The following is a 25,359-nucleotide window of genomic DNA, read 5'->3' on the forward strand; positions in this document are numbered from 1 at the left end:
CATTTGGCTCAGGGACATTTGTGAAAGCTACTTTTACTGACATTAAAAAAGTCTTCTTATTCTCACCCACAGATCTCTACTACAGGAATCCGTAAGAAATAACCAAACTACTATAAATGCATACTTTACTGTATTTGCTGTACTGTATCTACAGAATGAGCATGTTGGAGACACTTACTATTCAGTTCATTCAAATCTGCCGAATATTTACCTGACCCATCATCGTTACCAGGTATGAAACAATTCCTGGAAATATAATCAATATAAACCTTCCTCTCATGTACCCAACACTTTCTACTTTAAATGCTTCTGCTTAACTAATAAGTAACCCCATATTATATCCTAATGCATAATGCATAATCTGACTCCCAAACTGATTCATAAATGGCAACTAGACTAAGCATTCAAAATAAAAACAGAAAGCAAAGCTTTTAGGCATGACTCACTTGCTGCAAAGAGGAGTCCTGTGAGAAACCCGTTTCTTTAAAGTCAATTTCATCATCACTGGATGAATGAATATGGCAGGTTGTAACCTATATGCATAAAAATGTAAAACACTATTTAACAGAGAAAAGTTGAAGGACATTTGTATCAGCATTTTTATGGAAAAATCACATTTAGTTTTTCTCAATCTGTAACAACAGCAAGAACAAAGTAACAGTTAAGTTGTAAACCACCCCACAATTCAAGGGGACACTTCACTCCAGCAGGTGGGCTGGCTGCCTGTGCTCGTGTGCCCCTCTGTGACCGCTTCACCCATTACGAACATCCCTAGAAAACAAGTCAGAGACGAGTTACTCCATTTAAGTGACTTCCATAACTATCTCCAATTAAAGGTTTACAAAGGGAAGGCAGAAGTAACGGCTCAGATGAAATGTAAAAATAATTTATATGTGCCAAGCCCGAAGTTTTGGTAAAACTGTAATTCCCAGGGTTTACTAATGAGCCACTAGAAAGGTCAGGTTTAAACATAACCATTTCACTTTAAATTCTTGCATTTCCTGCCCACTCTAAGAGGAGCACTGTCCATAAGCACTAAATGTGACTTGAGTCAATAGTCCCCTGCTCATGAAAAGACCCCAAATCTTCTGCCCCTTAAAATGCACCCCCGCCCTCAGAAGTTACAACCAACTCACATTAAGCACAAGCAAACAGGAACTGATCACCAATTCACGGTAAGTGATTTTTATTAATTCATAAACATTGCACAATATTAGGAGGAAATGTATTAACAGTTAGAAAGGAAGATATACAAATGACTAAGTACAACACTAATGACCATAATTGCTATACAGCAAGTAATAAACACAAAGCGTCTGTAAAACCGCAGAAACAAGCACTATATGTCTGAGGGTAACTTACACTGTATCTTCTGAGTTAGTCCTTGTACTTTTTGTAAAAGTGTTTGGGGCAGAAAGCACTGTCATCGGGGGGAGCCACAAGTGTGCCTAATAGCCTGGAGTTACAGAAGTTGGCCTGGTCTGCTTTGTGGTGTTCCAACTTTGGTTCAAGGGGCCCAAAGTGGAATCCAAACAGGTCTGTACATGGTATTCCTTACGAAATTCTGAATAAATCACTGCCTGAAGAAAACTAATCTCTTTCCCTTGGTCTGGCCACCTTTGGTAAAGATACTAAGCCCAGGTGAATAAGCCAGTGTTTCTAATTAATTCCCTCTCTGTCTTCCCTAAGGTCTAAGTAACGCGTTCACACGCGCATTCTGAATCCGGCCTGATGAAACCAAAGGCAGGATTTGAGATCAACAAAGGGAAGCTGCCTGAGTCAACCGCAGCCTCAGTGAGTTAGTGGGGAAAGATGCGGGGACAAGGATGTTCCAGGAGAACCCAGCCAGGACGCAGAAGGGAACTGGTGGAATACTGCTTGCTCATGGCAGCTGGCATCTTACGGGGCAACTGCAACCAAGAGCGGGTCACAGGGTCCTAGTGTAGTGGATTTAGAAGAGCTTCAGCTCTTCTAGCTGGCTGGCAAGATAATGCAAGAATCATATGAAGCCAGTGTGTGTTTTGGGGGTGCAACCCCACAGTGGGACACCGAATTAGAAGACAATTCAAAGAGCAAGCTAGGTGAACTAAGCAAGAGAACAAAAAAAGACCTGGCAGCTCCCAGCTTGTCTTGCTGTCTAAGTTGAAACAGGACGCAATGCATCCTCATTCATACTTTCACTTTTTGCTACAAAGTAAGATTTTATCAGCTCATTACTTAAAGATGAGAAAGAAACTAACTTTTGTTGAGCAACTACTATGTGCCAGACACTATGACCCCCCTGTATATTCTCCTTAACCTGTATCCTCAAAGCAATTCTGGGACATATTTAAAATAATTTTTTTCTCCAAAAAGAAACTACTGTTTTAGAAAGTTGTTATTAACACCACCACAATGACCACAGGCCTTCGCAACTATGTTACTGAAAGATGTGGCGATTCAATTCTATCCACACTACACCTGGTCTGAAATCGTTATCAATAAAATGAGCTAAGAAGACAATTTAAATTACCCGCGGGGAAACTTGCTAATTGAAAGCCCCCAAGTTCATCACACAGATGTATCGAGCATGGAGTCCCGGATCGAAACTTCCAAACACACGTCCTCTGGAGGCGTCTCCATCTCAGTAAATGCCACCGGCATTCTTCTTCCTCAGCTAAAATCTTAGTCATCTTGTTTCTTCTGTCCCCCCACATCTGTCCCCTCTACCATCAAGAGAACCTCAAATCCCATCACTGCTCATCAAGCCTAACATCACCTGCCTAGCACAAGCCAGCAGTATCTCCCACCCGGATTAATGCTCTATGAGGCAGCTAACCAGTCTCCCTGCTTCGACCTTTTGCTCCACTATGCAGCTGGCCCTGGGTTTCCACGGGCTCCACCTCCAGACTCAACCAACCTCGGACCAAAAGGTCTACGATGGTTGTGTCTCTACTGAACGCGTACACACTTTTTTTTTCTTGTTGTTATTCCCTGGACAATAGTAATAACAACTATTTCCACAGCATTTACATTGTATTAGGTATAATGAGTAATCTAGAGGGGATTTAAAATATGCAGGAGGATGTGCAGAGATTACATGCAAATACTACGGTATTTTATATAAGGGACTTGAGCACCTGCGGGTTTTGGTATCTGTGGGCAGTCCTGGAACCAATCCCCCGTGGATACCGAGGGACAACTACAGTCGATTCTCACTCCAGCAGCCAGAAAGATCTCTCAAAACGTACATCCAATCATGTCACTTTTTGGCTCCAAACCTAAGGGCTCTTCTTCTCACTAAGATCACAACCAAGGGGCTTGCTGGGGACTAAAGCTGCAGGAGATCTGGCCTGCAGAGCCTGGCAGACCTCATGGCCCATTCTCTCCCTCGCTCGCTCTGGTACAGTGCACTGGCCGACATGCCACCCTCTGCACACACCAGGAACAACCCAATCTCAGGCCTCTGCGCTTGCTCTTCCTTCCTCACTTCCCTCAAGCTTCTACACAAGTGTTACCTTCTTAATGAGGTTTCCTATACCACCTAATTGTAAATTGCACATCTGCCCCAAATGCCGCTGACCCTCTCCCGGGGTTTATCCATCCCCACTGAGGCGGGGATTTTTGCCAGTCCTGTTCAGTACAATGTCCTCAGTGTCTGGCACACAGTAGCCACTCCAATATTTACTGAACTAATGAATACTAACAAATCACTAAATGAGGATACAGAATCTTAACTTTTTAAAAAAGTACCAAGTATACAAGAACACTCTTGCCAAGCTAGATGTATTCTAAGTAAGTATACTTGATGTTGCAGTGGAAAAAGCTTTTGAGATGTTACCTTCTTTCATAATAAAATTTCAGTTTTATTAAGTGTTGTTAAAAAAAAAAAGCAAGTGTTCTCTTCATCTTGGCTGATTAGGCTGCTAAGGAAAATCGTCAGCATAACTTGACTGTTAACTTCTGAGTGGAACGGGAAAGCTTCAGCCTCTCCTCATTCCTTGTTACTGTGTCGTCCCACTGTGGACCCCCGCACCTATCTGGCCTGGGGCTGGTGAGAAACACACACTCTCGAGCTCCTACCTCAGCCTGCTGTATCTCCACACAATTCATACATGCACTTCTCTATTACCTTATACAACCTCCAGGGACTGTCTCCTCAGTGATGAGAAAGGAGCACCAACACTTAAAAACACATTCGCCTCCTTGGAGAGGAAGGCGGAGAATGAAACAAACTCAATTTTCCAAAGTCAGTGCAAAAATGTTTTCTACGTTATCTAAAGTTACCCTATCTAAATCCTTACCAATTTTTACAGTTTGGGGGCTCAGTCAAAACAGAAAGGTCTCTGGATGTAACTAAAACACCAAATTTTATTCATTATAAACTCCCAACATAAAAACACAAGCAATATATGAATCCACTGTGCACATACTTTGGCATGATGGGGTGAAAAGATTAAAGTACTTCAAAGGTCTCAGAGCGAGGGTCATTAAAAGGTTGCCCTAGAAGTGGCAGGAGCTTGGGGCGGGCACAGCTTATCCTACACACCCGAGCACGTCCTCGGGCCCAGAGCCAGTAGGATAAGCGTGTGGTGTGTAATGAACAAATCCTTGCTGTGACTAGAAAAATAAGAACAGGCCAGGGCAAGAGAGCAATGTGCTAACTCCAGCATGCGGTGCTGGGCTACAGGTGGACTCAAGTCCCCGGAATACACCTGAAACGATCCCCAGAGAGGCATCTGAGCCATCCTGAAATCAACAAGGCCAAGGCAGAATATCTAATCTAATCTACCTGTTCGAGGAGGGGGCAGAGAATAAGCAATCTATTACTCAGCTGCCAATTTCAGTGATGAATGTGCCTGGAACAATTAGAAAGGAGATGCTTTTACTCAGACGTCACCCTCCATCACATGGGTGGGCACTCATTCTGTATGACATTTCTGCAAGGGTGAAATTCACTGCACTTACCAAGTCGAATTTATAATAATATTTGCAACAGCATATTTTCCCTGCAACGTGGTACCCAACCCCACTGGGATAGAGCCTGAAACATTGTTGGCAGAAAAATGAAGCGCTTGGAGGCTGTGGTTAAAGTCTCCTTGGTAGCCTAGGATTAACGTATAAGCATCCTTAAAACCCTGGAACATCTGTATCTGCAATCCTACAAAGCACAACTCCCCATCCGAAGGACTTAAGACTAAATGGAGGTGGTATTTCAGCATCGGGTATTTGGGACCAAGGAACTAAAGGTGTCTTGAGGGGTCAACCTGAAAGTCTCGACAGACAACAAAATCATAGAGTGGAGCGAACTCGACGTGGGATACGAGCAATGTTAACGGGGCTCTACAAACCTGATCACTTTTGCTATAGAAGCCAACTTCTCCTCGTTTTGTTTTCCTCTAGATGATTTATGTAGTGCAAGTATGATGGCAGGAGGCACAAGAGGCAAAGAACTGAGCTTCACCTGCAGTGCTAAGTGGGGCCTGCGATCATTTTCCCTCAACACAGGTGTACACGTCCAGATAGGTCTGACCCACAAGGGCTACACGTTAATTCTGCACTGCATGCCCACACTGCTCTATGCAGACAGACATAACATTTACACACTGTCACAGAGCAGATTACGGACAGCATCACGCAAAGGAGCGGAGTGCCAGCTGAGCTGCAATGACATCCTTCTTTACACAGAACTGCTCACAGGAGAAGTCTGCTTGAATCACCAAAGATCAAGCAGTTTATAAAACCCTGATAACAAGTTTAACTCGACATTTTTTACTCCTACCAGTGAAGTCAATCAAAGGGGAATTTTAAAAGAAGTTTCCCAAACAAAATCAGAAGTAATATTCCTAAACATCCCCTTATAAATAAGAAACAAGACAAAGATCTGCTTAAAGGAGACCATATTACCTGTATTCTTAACAGGGAATCAAGATGGGGCCTCTAAAACAAAATGGCTCAATTGAACAGTATGCGAGAACAACTTCACCCTACAACTCTGATCATCCAGAATTCTAACCAATTTGGTTGGGGGGAAAGACAATCTACAGTGAGTGATACATTCATTAAAAATTACTCAGCCCTTCCTCAATGACTCAGGGCTGTCCAACTGAATGTCACTTCCTCTGTTGGGCTGTGACACTGAGACACTAAGGGCCATTAGACCTACTTTAATTAAATGGCCCCACATAGCTCCCTTTTTATAGTTACCTCTTAACTTCATAATTCTTCCAACTCCTAATATCTACAAATTCTATCATTATTCCCACCCCTAACAAGCCATTACCGCACCAATCTGTCAAGAGTCTGGAAAGATAACCAAATTTGTTAGACAATCTACAATGTAAGAGGCAATGGGCCCTTCGGGGAGTGACAGGGGGTGAACTAATGACCGCTCTGCTGCTGCCAGAGCCTTTCTGCTTCCCTCCTGTTTCTAAATTCTGTTCTGAACAGATAAGGCTGCCAGACACCGGACTGCCTAACAACTGAAGTGTTCCTGTGTGTCAAAAATTCAAGTCCCAGTTGCTGAATTTCAAATATGCAATTAAACACTGGACACACCTACTTCCACGCAGAATCAAGGCCACCACCTTGATGCTCAGCTGGCACCTGCTTATGAAAGGAAATGCTTTTCTTCATCTTTAAAAGCAAAAGCAATACTTACCTTAAAACTTAATGTGCTAAAAAAAACAAAATACATTCCAAAGTCCAATATAATTTTAAAAAATATTATCAATGCCATTATTCCCTGGCTAAAAGTACCAATCTGTTAAAGATTTTAAAGCTGGGGTTTCAAAGTCATCTACAAAATTCTCCCCCATGGGGAATGATCTAAAACGAGAGTAAACCCAACTCAATAACATTAGAAAATACCCAAAGGAATATTTAGGTTCTCTAACTACCCAGGGTTATCTGAGGCATAAGGCAACAAACCCAAGAGAGTAGGAGGAAGGCCAAGGCTGCCAGGCTGAGGTGCTCAAGGGCAGGGCCTGAGGAAACGGAACTAAATCGTGTTGGCTGGGTGTCAGTGGCTTCTTTGCACCCTTTGTCGACCCAGGCAGGAATTAGGAGTTGACTAGACAAATCAGCAAGAATACTGTGAAGAGTGACCTCTCCTCCTGGTAAAGAAACATAACTTATCCTTGGCCCACCATTTCGGGGACAAATGGAAGATCTTTCACATCCTCCTGAATAAATGGGCAAAAGCTAAAAGCACTGAAATCATAGAAATGGAACCTTGCAAACCTACTAGATCTACCGTGTTCCTCTTGTTAGTTTCTCCTAAGGAGCTTGCGCAGAACGTCTCCCATCGCTCCCTGACTTCGTCTGGAAGATCTTCAGAGGGAGAAAAGGAAAAGAGCATTAGCACTACAGTGACCTCCACACAGACAAATCGACACAAGCGTGCACTACTGGCGCGGCTCATCAGAGGCAGAGGCCCTACCAGCTGGGCACCCGGCTCTTGGGGGATAGAGTTATAAAGCCTCGTACACTCTGAACCCCCAGCACTTGCAGGACCCAGAACCAGCCCCCAAATTCTACACTTGAGGCCAACAGCCCTAGGCAGCGACGTGAATTTAACAAACTTTTAAAACTCTTTTGGCAAAAACTTAACCTGGAAAATGTGAGTGTTTCCAGCAATCTCTTCTGAGAAAGGTAATATATGTTTAGGTTGGGGGGGAAGCTGTCTTTTTCCATGGTCATGCAAGTTTAAGAAATGCTGCAACTGTCACTCCCGCACACTGTTCTGAGATACTCTGACTGGCAGCTGGCCGATGAATGATCCATTGAACCCAGGGTGGCTTCTCAAATTGCTCAAATATAATATTTCCTAAATGTCTGTATCATAGGCCAATATATGGATACATATGCAAGGGTGAAATTCTACCTTCTAAAGAAATTTTCAAGAAAAAGATACACAAATACTTTCCCTAGAAAATGAACCATGGCTGTAATCTTGGAGGTCTTACTGAAGTTTTATCTGACAATTCTAGTTTAAACACACACGTGTGTGCACCCTCACACAGGCACACACACACCTGGCCGGGCAAGCAACTTCCAGAAAACAAAGGCTGATCTAAAACACAATCACTCACATGGCCATTTCTCCTTGGTAAGAACAGAAAGATAAACTGTGATGACCTGGCTTCTCTCTCTCTCAAGAAGCAAAATTAGAGGTGGGCGAGCCCCAGTTTTACACAACTGGGAAACACTGAGGCTTTCAGCGCACGCTTGATAGGGAACGGCCTCCTGAACACAAACATTCCCAAAAGATGAGACAGACTGGAAAATGATGGTCAGCCAGTTAACTCTGAGCCACTGCTGTGCCACAGAAGTGAACGACTTTCTGCACTCAGAGTCAGGCACAGGACTAGCGCCCTGCTGGCACAAAAGCCCTGAGTGCCCGGGGCTCCCAGCGCTCTCGTTTTGGAGGAGACGGACTCATGGCCTGGGCGCCAGTGTAAACGGCACCCACACAGTTTCTTCCAAGTTACCTTGGCTGATGGAACTCAAATGCTAACACAAAAAGAGTCCTTAGGTGCCAATATCCTTCATTTTAGTAATAGAGATATGGAAAAAATGCTGATAAATGCTTCAATATCCCAGTGAAAGGAACTCACTCCAGAGGCTATAGACAGGCCTTCAGAAGAAAATAAAAAGCAGGAGTAACTATAGCTCAAGTGGCTCAACCGCCAGCCTATGAGAACTTCAAGCTCAAAGGAACGATTTACTGAGCAATGCTCTTGGAGAATGAAAGTGGACAGCTCCAGTACCCTGAACTTGGCCGATGCCAGCCTGGTGGTGCAGCAGTTAAGTTCGCACATTCTGCTTCAGAGGCCCAGGGTTTGCCGGGTTAGATCCCGGGGCTGGACCTATGCACCGCTTGTCAAGCAATGCTGTGGCAGGCGTTCTATATATTCAAAAAAGCAGAGGAAGATGGACACGGATGTTAGCTCAGGTCCAGTCTTCCTCGGGGGGGGGGAAAAAGCTCTGAACTTGGCTGAGCCTACCAATACTTACTAAAAAGACTGCAAAAATAAGAACAGAGATTCCGCAAAGAACTACATTCTCAAGAACCTCATTTAAATTTCCAGGTAATTTGTGAAACATAAAGAAATGCCTCAAATAGCTATTAAAAATAACTACAAATATTTCCACTTCACTCTTAAATCCCTTTCTCCAATCCTACGAAAATGTAATTAAAATTCCATGGACCACTTACCTTTGATAAGCTGCTGCACTAATGCACTGTTGGGGCCCTTATCAGTACTGTGCACGATACAGTTAGCTATCCTCGTCAGGTGTCCCATGTAGCCATGTCGTCGTCCTCCCTCAGCCCTGACATGGGGTGAAGGACAAATATTCAGACTCCTGATAGGTTGCAGTGATGATACAGCTTGGTAAATACAGTGAATTTAAGCCATCATTCTAAAAACCGAGGCAGTGAGGATGCGAATCGACAGAAAAGGAGAGCACCCAGATATCACCAGGCTAGGGCGGAGGGCGTGGCAGAAACTGTCTACTCAAAGATTGCACTGTAGCCTCACTCAACAGGACGTTTATTCAAATATACAAACAAACTATAATCTTCAGTAACATATAATCAAAAAAGGAAAAAACCCAAATATTTCATTGATGTTTAATGTTTCTGTGACTTTCCTTTGTATCTTTTCGTGACACTATTTCAGACTTATTTTCAGACTTACAATCAACAGATCATAGGGAACCGAGGTGAGAATTCTGCTGCTTCATTTGCTAAAAGGCATCAAATGTTAATCACATCAATCAATTAACAGAGCTAATTATCTACTACTGGCATTTCTCAAGTTAAAATATTGGCTGATTTGAGGACTTGGCCAAGATGAGAGGTAGTGAGCTTGTACGTGGCCCACAGGCCACTTGGAACACAGGCAAATAAATGACTCCTCATCCCTTTCCCCCACTTAGTGTCTCATCTTCCCAACTATGATCCGTCTTTACGTGTAGACAGACAGTTCACATCACCATGATTTCTCTGCCCGACTATTTACATGTGTCAGGACTTTAAATTCTATGAAACAAAAGACTTTTGACCACAGGTAGGAGAGAACAAAGTGAAGAGATTTTTGCTTAAAGGGAGAATCTTTCAGATACCACTAAAAAAACATACTAGGCTTGAAGGCACATAAAATACTTGCTAACAATCTTAGAGGGTCTGAGGATACCCAACAGTCAGAAGGCATAAGCTTGGCCTCAGCTGAGTTGCTAAGGCCTCTTAGTTTCACAGTAACATCCCAAGTCCCAAGCGTTCCTTCAGGGCGTCTTCTCAGTCAGACACTACCGTGCTCCCCCAAGCCCACAGGGGAACGGAGGCCCACCTGCAAGCTTTTGGCCCAGGGCTCCCTAGGTTCTTTAGGCTTCTGGGGCAAGGGGACATTAGAAAAGCTCTTTCAGGACCCCTTGAGATGGGGGGAAGATTACCAGCCAGGCCTTCAGAGGACGGAGCCCACAGGCAGTAGAAGACACGGAACACCTCGGCACTGGCTGGCTGAGGCAGCAGAGAGGGAGAGAGACCAGTGCGGGCACAGAGGGGCCAGGATGGGGTCAGACACACAACCTCACAGCACCCACGAGGGAGCTCCGCTTGAAAGAATGTCCCTGAGGTCTACCAAGACTAGCTCGGCCACACTCAAACTACAGGCCACCTTTCAAAGCCCTATCAGCGCTTAGTGAGCAATTTTTAAAAGCCGAATCCCACGAAATGAAGCTGAGACCTCCCGTGAGTTACTTGGCTCTCCGGGGGGCCGCCAGGTAAGGCTGAACAGAGATGCAGAGCAAGAGAACTTGTGGGAAAGGCTCGACTATAAAGGGGCAAGAGACACCTTCCTGCGCTGATGGAAACGCTCCACGTCTTGATTGTGGCGGTTACGCCACTGCATGCACTTGTCGGAATTCCCAGAAATTTATTTAATATATAAAAGGATGAATTTTACCTTACGAGAATTATTCTCCAGTACATCTGACTTAAAAACAAACACAGGCAGCATGCCTTGAGAGCGTGTCCCAAACACTCCCTCTGCCATCTGCTTCAGAATCCATGGGACGCATCAACGCTCCCAGGGCCGTGGAGGGGAATGCCCATTACAGACACCACCCCTCGGCAAAAGGGCCGGGTAACAGAGCTGCTGGCACGGACCCACTAATACTTCAAGTCATCCTGCCCACCACCCAACGGAATTTCCTACAAAGAAAGCACTAGGCAGTCCCCTCTCTAGTTCCACACACAAAGCGCTCTCTTCTACACTGAGGACATGCAGTGACCAGGACACACACACTAAGCTAAATCGCCGTCAGCGAGGACTTGACTTCACAACTCCTGTCATTCAGCTCCACCTTTTTCTCAGAAAAAAAGTCATTCAAAAAGGACCACGAAGTTTCAAAGGCAGCAAGGAGGCAGCGAGCACTCCCAACCCCTAGATTCCCCTCAAGAGGCAGAAAGACAGGGTAACCTAAAAATAAATTCTAAGAAAAATATCTGTTACAACTAAATAATCTGGAAGTCCTGAGAGAACCGTCTATAACTGTAAAGTGGCCTGTACAATGCAGCTATTTCCACTGTTCCCTGTCGATGGCAAGGAGGATATTTTCTTCAAATTAAAACTCAAACTGAATTCCTATGAGAAAATGATTTACTTACTGTTTCTTCTCGTTCATTTCCCAGGCATCAAGTATTCGTTCTATTAACTGACACTTTTGAAAAAGCTGAATAAAAAGGAATATTTCAGTTAACATTTATATTAATGTCAAAGTGTCAAAATTTTAAAGTGAAACAGAATGCTAAGTTAAATAGAACAGAGACATGTATAACCCAAACAAGCTAAATATAGCTGTGAATTACTGGCTAAATCGAAAGCAATGTGATGATGCATTTACTCGAGGCCCTCAGAACACCACAGGGATTCAAGACAGGATCCGGGCCTCCAGCAGTGCATCTGCTGGGAAACAACAATATTTCACGTACCACTACCAGTGAGCAGCTGACCTAAGGCAAAGCCGGGTGTTATCAGCCATGAAAGATGGGCTCAGAAATACAAAGACTGACAAAATTAAAATGGAATAAAGACAATTATGCCCTGGCAAAAATTTAACTCAGAATCCACAGCAATAGGTGTACTTTTAAAGCGTGAGCAACACTTACTTCTAGATGCATTAACATTATTGCATTCATATCAAAAATCGGTGTAGCCTGCCAAAATTCTGCCAGCCAATGACGAGTGCTGGGGGCTGCATTATCAGAATGTGCAATGCCACTTTGATTCCAATGGCATTTGTCTTCCCCATCTATTTGGTTACTCCAGGCTAGCTTTTCCCATCTCCCAGGTTTGGGAGTAACCCGGTGTAAACTAGAAAAAGTTTCATACAACCAGAGAACTTTAAAGCAAGAAGAAATCTGAAGACTGACTTAGTAATAAAATTGCTTCATATTTAACAAAAGAAAACAGACTCCAAGAAGCAGCTCATTCAACATTGCATAGAACTCACGTCTCCCAACTTTCAGTAATGTATTCAGCACCAGAAACACTAAAACTCTGGCGTACCTAATAATTGTTTAAATGTTTTCTGCAATATTTAAATTTTTATATTTCTTTTAACCTCCAAAATATGTAATCTTCAAATCTATTAATTTTACCAAATAAACAGGCCACTTAGATTTTCTCCTTAAAAGTTCATCTAATGGTTATTTGTCCAGGATTTGATTTACAGAATCATTGGTTAAAGAGCAATGAAGACCCGACAATTAAATATTTAGACACTGAAATTTAACCTCATGTCCTTAAACTTCAATTCATTTCACACTTAAGTGGAAAAATGCTATAACCAGAACTGGCAGAAAAAAAAAAAAACACCACACAAGCTTACATGTTTCAATAACAAATTGTCGCCAGTGGAGTCTTGATCAGTAATTGTGCTATTTTCTGTGTTTTCAAAAGGACTTGCAAGAATCAGTGCAATACAGATTTCCACTTGTGTATGTAAAAAGTTATTCCACGTGTATTTGAAGAACATGTCCTGCAAACAAAACAAAACAAAACAAGGCTTTCTTTCATTCAGTTACCTCAGTGTTTAAGCCACTACTTTAGTTCATTTACTGCACAGAGACTTAACCAAGTGAAAATGAGGTATTCTTAGCTCAGCAGGACTAATTAAAAGGAACACAAGTTTAATGTAAAGGGGGTTTGAAACACCACTTCATAAACTAAATGCATGGTATTTGCTCATTCAACATGCCAGAATCTGCGTGGAACCTAGTAGAGACCAACAAGAAACACATGAAGAGAAGACAACAGTATGTTTCTCCAAGAGAAACGAACTACCTTTTTATGTTTTCAAAGCAACTAATACAGATACTAAGTTCAGTAAATTTCCCATAACTTTCAAGCAAATTCACGAGAATTTCATTTTGATTCAACAAATATTTAGTGATGGCTTTTGTGCAGGCCATGGTGCTATGTGCAATAGGAGACAGAGAGAGACAAAAATACGGTCCCCAATCTCGAGATGCTCACACCTGAACAAAGAATAGCACTCAGGCATTCCAAACTCAGAACTGTCAGCGAACGGAGCACGAGAGAGGAATGAGAGGCGCTGACGTGTGGATCTCCTGGAAGTACAAGCGTTTTCCAGATTACCTGGAAGGGTAATAGTATCAACAAAAAGGAAAGACGATTCCTAAGAGCAGGAAATGCACAGTTAAAGCAGGTATTCAGGACATCGCTACGTCTGGTCATCTAACCTCAAAATGAAATAGTAATGGTTAATGACCCATTCAGGAGTTTTATCAAATTTGGTATCACTCAAAAGTCGCTCTAAAGATTATTAATAGAATGAATTAACAATAATTGTACTTACTATTAGTAAGATTAAAGTCTAGCAATTGATGACTTCAGGGAGACTCCCAGAGGCAAGAGAAGAAAGTTGAAATATTCCTGGAGTTTTACAGACCAGTCAGAGGGCAGGGCAAAAACTCTGTCTCCAGAGGGCTCCAGTTACGCTACCCAAGAAACCGTAATCCTTCAATGCTTCATCTTTCTCCAAAATATTCCTGCTCTCTATGTTCTATACTGACATGCCCCTTAACCCAAAGCTGCAACATAACTAAAATTATCTCAGTGACACCAGGAAGCATAGTGGTATGGCAGATAAAGCATGCATGGGTTTGAAATTGGGGGTGACCTCAAATCTTGGCTCCACCACGTACTAGCCATGGAACATACCCCCTTCTCTGAGCATGATCTGAAAAACATACGCGCTCTCACATAGGGTTTTTCTACTCAGGATCACATAAGAAATGTATAGAAAGTGCACACTCAGTGTCTCTCGTGTGGTGACAAACACCCAGCCCCTCCTGTGAAACACCCCAAATGTACAGTGTGACCAGACGTCGTATGAAATGTGCCAAGTGCTCACCCTCGTGCCTTCTGTGCTGTGGAGGGGCAGGACAGACAAGGCAGGGGTGGGCACTGGAGCGGGGTCTGAGGACACCAAGCACAAGCCTTGGAACTGGGGGACTGAGGGGTCAGGAAGTCCAGATAACTGCTGGGCTCCTCCTTTTCCCTTCCACTGACAAGCAGACTAACAGCTGTTTCAAGGAAGAATTTACACTCAAATCAAAAGACCACATACAGTCTCAGATCCATTACACAGATACCGCTCAGTGGAAAGAAGATAAAGGCTTGTCTCTTCGCTGATTATGAAGAGAAACCAGGGCTGTAGCCACAGTCATTTATCTCTAAGACAAGCCCCTGAAGAGGGAGGTCAGACTCACTCTACCGTCTGTGCCAGACTGGGCTTCGAGGGAAAAGCCTATGTCTTAATCATCTTCCAAATTCTCTAATGTGACTCTTACACACAGCAACAATAACTAACTACTGCAAAATTAAAACCATTCAAATTTCATGACACACTCAAGGTACAAACTATATAAAAGATCACTTCTGCTCAGCCCAAGGAAAGTCACTGACACATACTGCACGTTTGTGACGGTCTAACTTGAGTTATATATCCAGGGCAAATGAAAACATCTTTTGGGGGAAATCTTACCAATATGACCCCAATGCTATTGAGCTCCATTAGGTCCCCATTGATACTGCTGGTGTTTGTCTGAAGGAGGCTGGATATCAACCGAATCACATTCAACCGGGTGTTCCCCACGGGAGGGTCCAGCACGCCCCACGTAGTCTTCATCACACTTTTCTGAGGAAGAGAAAGCTTCCCAATTAAATCCAGTTAGGTGAACAAACAAAAAGGGTGCAGGGGTATGTCTAAGCTAGAACACTAGGTGAGCTAACCCTGCAAACAATCTGGCCCGAATCCTAGACCTGGAGGGAAACCCAAAGCTGCCATTGATGTCTTTAAGATACAATGAAATAACCAAGAGGAAACAAAATTAAGTAATTTCCCTAGGCTACAGCTTTTATGAGAAATCCAGCATCCCCCTGCTTCAACATCCCAAACTGGTACTGGAAGAAAGCAGAAAGCTATGGAAGTTCATGAAAAAGAAGCGCAATACTTGAAACCTGACCAGAAGTCAAACAAACTACGACAAGTTACGAGTGGTTCTGGAACACGGTCCTCCATCTTTGCCAAATCTGTGATAAAAATGCAAACTCAGAAGTTGCCCCTGGATCATAACCTTGAAACAGGATCAATCTTAAACCTGTTCTTGTCTATAAAAGGAAGTTTCTACACTTTGAAATCACCAAAGACAGACCCAGACATCTGAGACTTTCCGAAGTGTTGACAGGAAAGGTGAGGAGCCACCCCCTCGCGGCGAGGCAGCCCTCCTCACTGGCCCCAGCCACGCCAGCGCGCTCACACCCTCCCGCTCCCCTCCACGCTCCACGGACTGCAAGGCTCACGGCTCTACTCCAGGTGAGACAGCTCTAATGAACAGACATTTTCAAAAGCTTCGTGGACCTACTCACACACCGCCTCATCAGCAAAACCAGGTAAACTGAACTCACTCAGTCCTAGCAGTAAGAGAGAGGAAGTCCAAACAAGACACTGCCCTACTTTTGAATGAGGGCCGAGAAGAACACACATGTGAGAATCCATGTTAGGTGCTGCCTTTGTGTCCACCGAGAAAGATGACGAGTAGGCCATCTAGGTCACAGGCCAGGGGCACTTAGCACACACCCTCCTCTCTCAGATCCTGCTCCTCCTCCAGCCTCCACTTGTTATGTTCCCTCCTCGTCTCCTCAATAAATCTTTTCTTCTTCTTTCCTCACTCTCCCATTCTTCTTCCTAGGTCTGGCAGGAAGGACCAACAGGGGCACTTTCCCTGAGGGCAAACACCCAACACAGGCTGAACACACCTAAGACAACACGGCACAGGTGGGACCACGACTGGCTCACTGGTAGCATCTGAAGAGACAATCTGGAAGCTGAACTAGATTCCCTTGGTAATGGACATAAATTATTCTGTGCTCTCCCCGCATAAAAAGGTTAAACAAACAGAAAACATCTCATTCAGAAGGGAGAAACTAGCATACTCAAGTCCCAATAATGCACCCAGCAGGTGCCGCCGAGATACAGACAACAGCTAGGAGCCCGCTCCAATGTAGAGGGCGGGAGGAACAGGGAAAGGGCAAGAGCTGGTGCCGGCCGCAGAACCCTCAGGGACTGCCTTCCACCTCCACACGGAAGGGCCTCCAGCCCAATCTCCACCTCCGCACCACTCCGAGGGAAGGCCGGAGCAGCCGCAGGACCCCTCCCGCACCGTGGGGAGCCCTCTTTGCAGGTCTTCCCTGTCGGCTATCTGGGCTTTCAGTGGCCTGCCTGAGTGAAGAGGCATTTTAGATTAGCACAGGGACGCTCCCTACAGAAAAACTGACACTCCGACTCACATTCAACCGACTGCTTCTTACATACGGCATCTGTCCCTCAGCCTGCCCCACTGCCCCAGCTCTGAGTGAGACAGCTCCATTTCACACATCAGCTCCCAAATATGAATCGGACTTCAAAGATGCGAAAATAACAGGCTAGGAGAAGAAAACTGTTTATTTTACTGGCATATAAGTACCAGAACTTATAGAAAGGAAGAATAAAAAGCTGAGTTTCCTAAGCAGATAAAAACTTGCCTAATTTTAATTCTACCCCATTCATCAATTTAGACACTATATATAGATAAAAGGCAATTAAAAACTAGCTCAAAAGCAATAAAACCAAGTGGCAGTGTACTTTTTAACACATTTTGTACAAGCTGGTCACAGCCGGGTCTATTACTCACAAGGTTCACATACTTTCTGCTTACATCCCATCTTTGAGCTGGTCAGCCATGCTCAAGATAGCCGCCCTACCTTGGGTGGCTCAAGCAGGAGTTCATGAAAAGATCCAAGTCTTCCTCGGATGGCTTCTAGAACACTCTTGTTGACCGAACAAGCAGAATGACTCATGCCTGGTGGGCAGATCTCTATATGGCCTTCAAATCTTGAAACAAAGCAAGTTAATTTTACTTATTATAGTTTCAAAACAAATCATTCAAGATGCTCCACAGCACGTAGATATATACATAAGAGCCATCCAAATACATAATGACTGTACCAACATCTCTGGAGGGCGAGGAAGAGAGTGTAACAAAATCTCAATGAGGATCAGTCAACATGACCTGGAATCCAAAGGCCCCCAGGGTCAGGAGAGAAACTCTACTAGATTTCTTGACGTTCTCCTAACACTTCTAACTCCTTATACCTATTACACTAACAGCAGGTCTCTAACCAGAACATCTGGAAAGCAAAAGGAGATCTGATCCTTGAATTACAGGCACACCATACTACCTGCCTGTGAGATGTTAATAATAAACAGGCCTGTATTTGTTCCATACAGTTCTTCTTGGGTAATCAACACTGTTTCCTATTTAAAAGGCTTAAATTACTTTTTAACATAAAGCTCAATCGATACTCATCACACTCTACTCCTTACAGGAAAACAATTACGAGTGGAAAGAGACTCCCACATCTCAACTGGTGTGAGCACAGGGACAAAGGGTTCTCAGAGTCGGGGAAGGGAGGACCCCAGGAGGGAGAAGCCCAAGAATGCGGGTGTGCAGTTCAAATCAAAAGCTCCACTGAGAGCGGAGCGTCCTCTCGGCATCAGGGCTAACAAGTGGTTACCAACGCAGCTGCTGAAGGGAGACTGTCCGAGCCCAAACCCTGGCCTTCACTCCCCAGTTACTCACTCTACTATGGATGATGGGAACTTGAGAAGGTCTCTCCCAGGACTGCTGTGAGGATCATGCTAATGTAGACAAAGGACTGAGAACAGGGCCTGGCCTACAGCCAACACCCAGAGAGCGACTGTTACAACTGCTACTTGAAAACGTTCCACAGGCATAAGTGATCTCTAAGAGCTGCATGTAACAGCATTCGGAAACTCGATTACTGGAAAAAGGGGAAGCAGAAAGGCCTTTGCTTTGATTGTGGTGCTTTTTAATGTGTAGGGGTTTTAATAATTTATGTGGCCAAATATAGCTTTCTTCATTAGTTTCTGTCCAGGGAGCCATGCTAGAATGTTCTTTACAATCCCATAATTCTATGAGTATTTCCATATTATTCCTAAGTATTTTTAACTCATCTGGATTTTCCCCCCCAGGGGAAGATTCACCCTAAGCTAAGATCTATGCCAATGTTCCTCCTTTTTTCTTCTTTTCCCCTGCCAAAGCCCCAGTAGATAGTTGTGTATAGTTCTAAGTTCTTCTGGTTCTCTTATGTGAGCTGCCGCCACAGCATGGCTACTGACAGACAAGTGGTGGAGTTCTCTGCCTGGGAACTCAACCCAGGCTGCCAATGCAGAGTGAAACTTTAAGCGCAAGGCCATCAGGGCTGGTTCTGAAATTTATTTTTATGTAAAACAGGTATAGACATGATATTTTTTTTCCCAAGTGGTGAGTCACTTTCTAAGCCACATTTATAGAACAATCTGCCTTTCCCCATTTACACAAAAACCATATGAAACCACACACCAAAATTCCTTAATCATTCATAGAAATTTTGGGTTTTTGTTCATCTAATAAATATTTAGTGAGCATCGATTTATGTACCAGCCCTGACTGAGGTACTATAGTCAATATCCACGGTGTTTAACAAGACTGCCAATGGTATCACACTGCCATATTTCTTATAACAATGATGCACCGTAATATGCAGGAGGCAACTTAATCATTGCTCTTGCTCAACATTTCTTGGCTAGTCTCACATTTTTATTCTTCCAAAAATACATAAGAATTCGCCAAATCACAAACAAAAGACACGTTGCTATTCCAAGTGGAGCTTTATTAAACTTAGATTTGGAAAGGCACAAGAAGTGACGGGGGTTTCTGTCTCAGGAGTCCACTGCCTTTGGTGGTAACAGCAATCTACCGTCCAACATACCACATCTTCTTTACCTAGTCACTGGTTAAAGGACACTTTTGTTGTTTACAGTTTGAGGTGACTATGAATAAAAGTAACAAACATTCACTTACAAGTTTTTAATGTGACAGTTTTTATTTCGCTCAGGTAAATATCTAAGAGACTGCTGGCAAATACAACTATCTGTTTAACTTCCTAAGAAACTGCCACATGTTTTCAGAAAGTGGCTACATGGCTTCGCATTCCCCACAGTTACGTGTGAGACTTCCACTCGCTCCCCGTCGTCACCAGCACTGGGAGGTGTCTCTCTTTTTTGTTTGCTTTAGCTATGTAGTGGGCTGACTGATGGCCCCCCAAAAAGATATGTTCACACCCTAGTCCGCAGAGCCTGTGAATGTTACCTTATTTGAAGAAGTAATTAATTAAGGATCCTGAGATGAGGAGACTATCCTGGTTTATCCATGTGGGCCCTAAATGCCATCACAAGTGTTCTTATCAGAGAGGGGAGAGACACAGCAGAGAAGGCGATGCGTAGATGAAGCAGAGAGAGAGGTGGCCCCAAGGCACGGAATGCCAGCAGCCAGCAGAAGCTGGAAGAGGCAAAGGAGGAGTCTCCTCGGGTGCCTCTGGAGAGGGCAGCATTGTGTCCCCTTGATCTGGGACTTCTGGCATTCAGACTATGAGAGAACAGATTTCTGTCCTTTAAAGTCAGGGTTTGCAGTAATTTATTACAGCAGCCACAGGAAACAAATACAAGTTGTTCAAAAGATGTGCAGCGGCATCTCAATGCAGTTTTAACCTGAATTTCACTAATGACAAATGACGTTGGCCATTTTTCCATATATTTATTTGCTACAAATATATACATACACATTTTATTAAGTGACTGCTCAAATCCTTTGATTTCTTAAAAACTGGATTCTTTTTCTTGTTACTAGATTTTGAGTGTTCTTTACATATCTGGACATCGTTTCGTTGACACACAATTTAAAAATATTTTCCGGCAGTCTGTGGCTTGCCTTTTCATTTTCTTAATAGTCCTTCAAAGAGTAAAACTGAAAATTTTAATGTAGTCTGAGTTGTCAACTTCTCTTTTATGGACCAGGCCTTGGTGATGCAGCTGAGAAATCTCGGCCTAATCCTAGGTCACAGATTTTCTCCTAGAACTTCTATAGTTTGGGGATTTACAGTTAGTCCCATGTTCCACTTCATTTTTGCACAATATGCAAGGTACATATCCAGGTCTAGTGTTCTGCAGATGAACGTTCCAGCCCATTTGCTGAAAAGGCTATCCCTTCTTCACTCAACTGCCTCCACATCTCTGTCAAAACCAAGTCACCATGTATGGGTGGGTCTACTTCTGGACTCTACTATTCCAGTAATCTATAGTCTATCCTTTCTCTAATACCAACTGTCCTGCAGCTTTAAATCAGAGTGTCAGTACTCCAAGTTTGTTTTTCCCTTTCAAAATTGTTTTGGCTATTATATTTCCTTTGAATTTCCACGTAAATTTTAGAATTAGCTTTATTTCTACAAAAAAATCCTGCTTGGATTTTAATTGAAATTATATTGAATCTCCAGATTAGTTTGGGAAGAAGTAACATCTCAACAATATTGAGTCTTCTAATCCACGAACATGGCATCTCTCTCCATTTATTTAGGTCATCTTTGATTTCATCAGAATTCAATAGTTTTCAGCATTAAACCCTGCATGCATTTTGTTAAGACTTACATGTAAGTACTTCCTTTTTTATGTGCTATAGTAAACGGCACTTTATAAAAATTCCAAATTCCACTATGTGTTGCTAGTATAAAGAAATGCAACTAATTTTTGCATGTTGACCTTACGTTCTGCAATCTTGCTAAACTTCCTTGTTAGTTCTAGGAGTGTTTTGTATATTCTCTAGGATTTTCTATGAAGATAATCCTGACATCTGTGGACAGATTGAGTGTTATTCTTCCTTCCCAATCTGGAAGGTGTTTCTTTCTTTCCCACCTTACTGCACGGACTACGACCTCCAGATTGAGGGTGAACAGACAGGTGATAGCGAATATTCTTGCCACGTTGCCTGATTTTAGGGGACATCATTTCAGTCTTTGACCATTAAGAATGATGTCAGCTATAGGTTTTCTTTTTAAAAGAGGGCTTATCAGTTTCCAAGTTCCTCTCTATTACTAATTTACTGAGAGGTTTTATTATAAATAAATCTAATGAAGTGATCACAGGGTTCTTCTTCTTTAATCTGACATGAGTTACACCGATTTTTATTAAGACTGTTTTTATAGGGTTGTTTTATGTTCACAGCAAAATGGAGGGGAAGGTACAGAGACTGCCCGTACACCCCCTCCCCACACACACGCACAGCCTCCCCCATTATCACCATGCCCCACTAGGGTGGTACATTTGCTATAACCTATGCATCGACATGGCCACATCATAATCATCTAAAGTCTGCAGTTTACATTAGGGCTCACACTTGGTGCTGGACATTCTGTGGGTTTGAACAAATGTATAATGACGCGTCTCCATCATTATGGTATCATACAGAGCAGTTTTACTGCCCTAAAAGTCACCTGTGCCCTGCCTACTCATCTCATCCCCCTCACCTCCTACTGATCTTTTGACTGTCTCTATAGTTTTGCCTTTTCCAGAATGTCATCCAGTTGGGACCATGCTGTATGTGGCCTTTTCAGATAGGCTTCTTTCACTTAGTAATATGCATCTGGGTTTCCCCTATGTCTTTTCATGACTTGAGAGCTCCTTCTTTTTAGTGCTGAGTAGTATTTCATTGTCTGGATGGCCCACAGTTTATTTATCCGCTCACCTATGGAAGGACACCTTGGCTGCTTCCAAGGTCTGGCAAGTATGGCTAAAGCTGCTGTAAGCATCCATGTGCAGGTTTTTGTGTGGACATAAGTTTTCCACTCCTTTGGGTAAATACCAAGGAGCACAACTGCTGGATTGTACAGTAAGAGTATGTTTAGTTTTGTAAGAAACTGCCAAACTGTCTTCCACAGTGCCTGGACCATTTTGCATCCCCACCAGTAATGATGGAGAGCTCCTGCTGCCCCACAACCTCACCAGCATTTGGTGGTGTCAGTGTTAACGTCTGAAAGATGAAGGAGCCTTGCATTCCCAAGATAAACCATACTTGGTCCTGATATATTATTATTTTAACGTATTGCTGAATTTGCTAATATCTTCTTGAAGAATTTTGCATCTAAGCTCTTGTGGAATCTTGCTGTGTGGCTTTCTTTCCTATAATGATTTTGTCTAGTTTCAAAGTAATGCTGGCCTCATGAGATGGAAAGTGTTGTCTTCTATATTCTGATAGACACCTCCCATCTGTGGCAGAATTCACCAATGAAGCTAATCCTAGCTGAGAATTTTCTTTGTTGGGAAGCTTTTAAATCTGAATTAAATTTCTCCAATGGATTTAAGACTGTTCAGGCTACTTTTCTCAGTAAGCTTTGGTAGTTTTATGCCTTTAAGGAAGTTGTCCATTTCAGCTGAAGTGCTGAAATTGTTTAATGAGTTGTTTGTAGTACTTTTATTCTTCTTTCAACGTCTACAGGGAATGTAGTCATGTCCCCCTCTTTCATTCCTGTTATTTATAATCTGTGTCTTTTCTACTTTTTTCTTCACCATTATGCCCAGAGATTTATCACTTTTATTAATCTTTTCAAAGAAACAGCTGTTAGTTTCACTGATTTTCTGTACTGTTTTTCTCCTCTCAATCTCTTTGATTTCGCTCTTAATTTTAGTATTTCTTTCTTTCTGATTGCTTTGGGTTTAATTTGCTCATCTTTCACTAGTTTCTTATGGTGGGAGCTTAGATCATTGACACGAGCTTTCTGTTCCCTTTCTAATAGTAACATTCAATGCCATAAATTTACCTCTACTGCTTTTAACTACGTTCCACAAATTCTGACACGCTGTTTCCATTGTCAGTTCAAAATATTTTCTTGTTTTCTTGTCATTTCCTCTTTGACGCTTGGGGTTATTTAGAAGTGTGCCACTTCATTTGCAAACATTTGGGGATATTCCAGAAATCTTTACGGATTTCCAGTTTAAATTCATTATGGTCTGAATACATACTTTGTATGATTTTTTATTATTTTAATTTGTTAAGGTTTGTTTTATGGCTGAGAACCTGGTCTATCTTGGTAAAAGTTCCATGTGCACTTGAAAAAATGTATATTCTGCTGTTGTTAAGGGGAATGTTCTGAAAGTGTCAATTAGGTCAATGGACTGCTGGTGTTGTGCAAGTATTCTGTATTCTTACTGATTTTCTGTCTGTCATGTCAATTTCTATTAGAAGTTTTAGATTTACAGAAAAATTGCAAAGATAATACAGAGTTCCCATATACCCATGCCCAGTTTCCCCTATTATTAATATCTTACATTAGGATAGATACATCTGTCACAATTAATGAACAATATTGATACATGAAATCCATACTGTATCCGGATCTCCTCAGTCTGTACCCAGAGGGTTCTCTCCATTCCAGAATCCGATCCAAGACACTGCATTACATTCAGTGTCGCGTCTCCTTAGCCTCCTCTTGGTCACGATAGTTACTCAGACTTTACTGACCAGGTATTTTGCAGAATGTCCCTCAGTTGGGATTTACCTTATGTCTTCCTCAAGCTCACGGGTCATTGGGAGGAAGACCACACAGGTTAAAATGCCATTTCGTGACATTACATCAAGGTTACGTACTAGCAACACAACTTATCACTGGCTCTTGACCGTGATTATCTGGCTGAGGAGGTGTTTGTCAGGGCTCTCTGTCAAACCTGACCAAGTTTTATTTTCTCTTCCCATACCTTACTATTTGGAAGGAAGTCACGATGTGCGCGATGCACTTAAAGCGTGGGGAGTTGTACGCTTCCTCCTCGAGGAGAAGCATCTACAGGAACCATGTGCAATTCTGCCCGAGAGATCTCTCTTCGCCCCATTTAGTTGTTCAACCATTTACTTACATCAGATATTTTACACTCGGGTTATAAAACTGCTTTATTTTATTGTGCAAACTATTCCAGCTTTGGCCAATGGGAGCTCTTTCAGCTTGCTCCTGTGTCCCTCTGACATACCCCCTTGTTGTGAGTTGTAACTTTTTGGCTTAACTCTTCATATTTCAATATGAGTAATTTCTAACGTCATACAACTGATTCTTTCCTCAACTAAGTCAAAGTTTACCAAGAAGAAGCCCAAAAGCATTATTCATTTCTGCTGTTTTTCATTTCTAGCATTTCCATATGATCCATCTCTCTGCTAACATTTCCCATTTGTTCACATACTGTCCACTTTTTCCACAAGCCTTTAACATATTAACCATAGTTATTCTAAATTCCCTGTCACATAATTTCAACATTTTGGAGTCTAGTTCTACTGATTGCTTTTTTTTTTTAGAGTTTGTTGGGGGTCTTTTTATCTTGCTTCTTTGTCTTGCAATTTTTGGTTGAAAGATGGACATCCTGTGTGGGAAAAGTAGAAACTGATGTACACAGCATCTACATCTGGAATGGACACATCCCTTTTTTTCTAGGTGTTTCGTGTGGGGTTTGAATCAATCTATATCAGTTGGCAAATGAGCTAGGGTGGGTTTTGTTGTTGCCATGACTGAATGATCTCCCTCAGTATGCAAAAGACTTCAAATCCGTCTCTAGTTACTTTGTATTTATAGCTAGGGCTGAGTTGCCAATTTTTCTCAAGGTCTGCTCCACCTTAGCTCAAGTTCTCCCTGTGAGCTTGCTGCTGCGCCTAGAGAGCCCCCTTCCCACACCAGCCTGTCCTGCATCAGCAGACTGCTGCTGTTCCTCGATGCTCAGAGGCCTGGACAGGGATGTGTAGAGAGGGATGAGAGGAGAGAACTGCTCCGTTGTTTTCGTTCAGCCTCAGTCTCTGGCAGACGAAGTGTCCCCGGGTTTCAGGGGTGGGGCCTTCTCAGTGATCCTGCCCTTACCTCAGTGGCAGGCGATCTCTAACAG

The 25,359-nt window shown here is 42.9% G+C and overlaps 1 protein-coding gene across 8 annotated transcripts in view; it reads right to left on the bottom strand.

The window, feature by feature from the left end:
• PPP6R3 (protein phosphatase 6 regulatory subunit 3) overlaps window positions 1–25,359 on the bottom strand; it is a 145,602-nt gene that overhangs the window by 31,458 nt on the left and 88,785 nt on the right. For 7 of the 8 annotated variants that reach the window (XM_046643786.1, XM_046643783.1, XM_046643782.1 and 4 more), the window contains 7 exons: window positions 17,316–17,445; window positions 15,058–15,210; window positions 12,877–13,026; window positions 11,654–11,718; window positions 9,200–9,315; window positions 7,226–7,311; window positions 447–533 (listed from right to left, as the gene is read on the bottom strand). In XM_046643786.1, coding sequence (XP_046499742.1) covers window positions 447–533; window positions 7,226–7,311; window positions 9,200–9,315; window positions 11,654–11,718; window positions 12,877–13,026; window positions 15,058–15,210; window positions 17,316–17,445 — 787 coding nt within the window. The remainder of the gene's footprint in view (window positions 1–446; window positions 534–7,225; window positions 7,312–9,199; window positions 9,316–11,653; window positions 11,719–12,876; window positions 13,027–15,057; window positions 15,211–17,315; window positions 17,446–25,359) is intronic. The other variant, XM_046643784.1, reaches the window with a different exon arrangement.

Source organism: Equus quagga, chromosome 17 (assembly GCF_021613505.1).
Source record: "Equus quagga isolate Etosha38 chromosome 17, UCLA_HA_Equagga_1.0, whole genome shotgun sequence".
Classification (NCBI taxonomy): domain Eukaryota; kingdom Metazoa; phylum Chordata; class Mammalia; order Perissodactyla; family Equidae; genus Equus; species Equus quagga.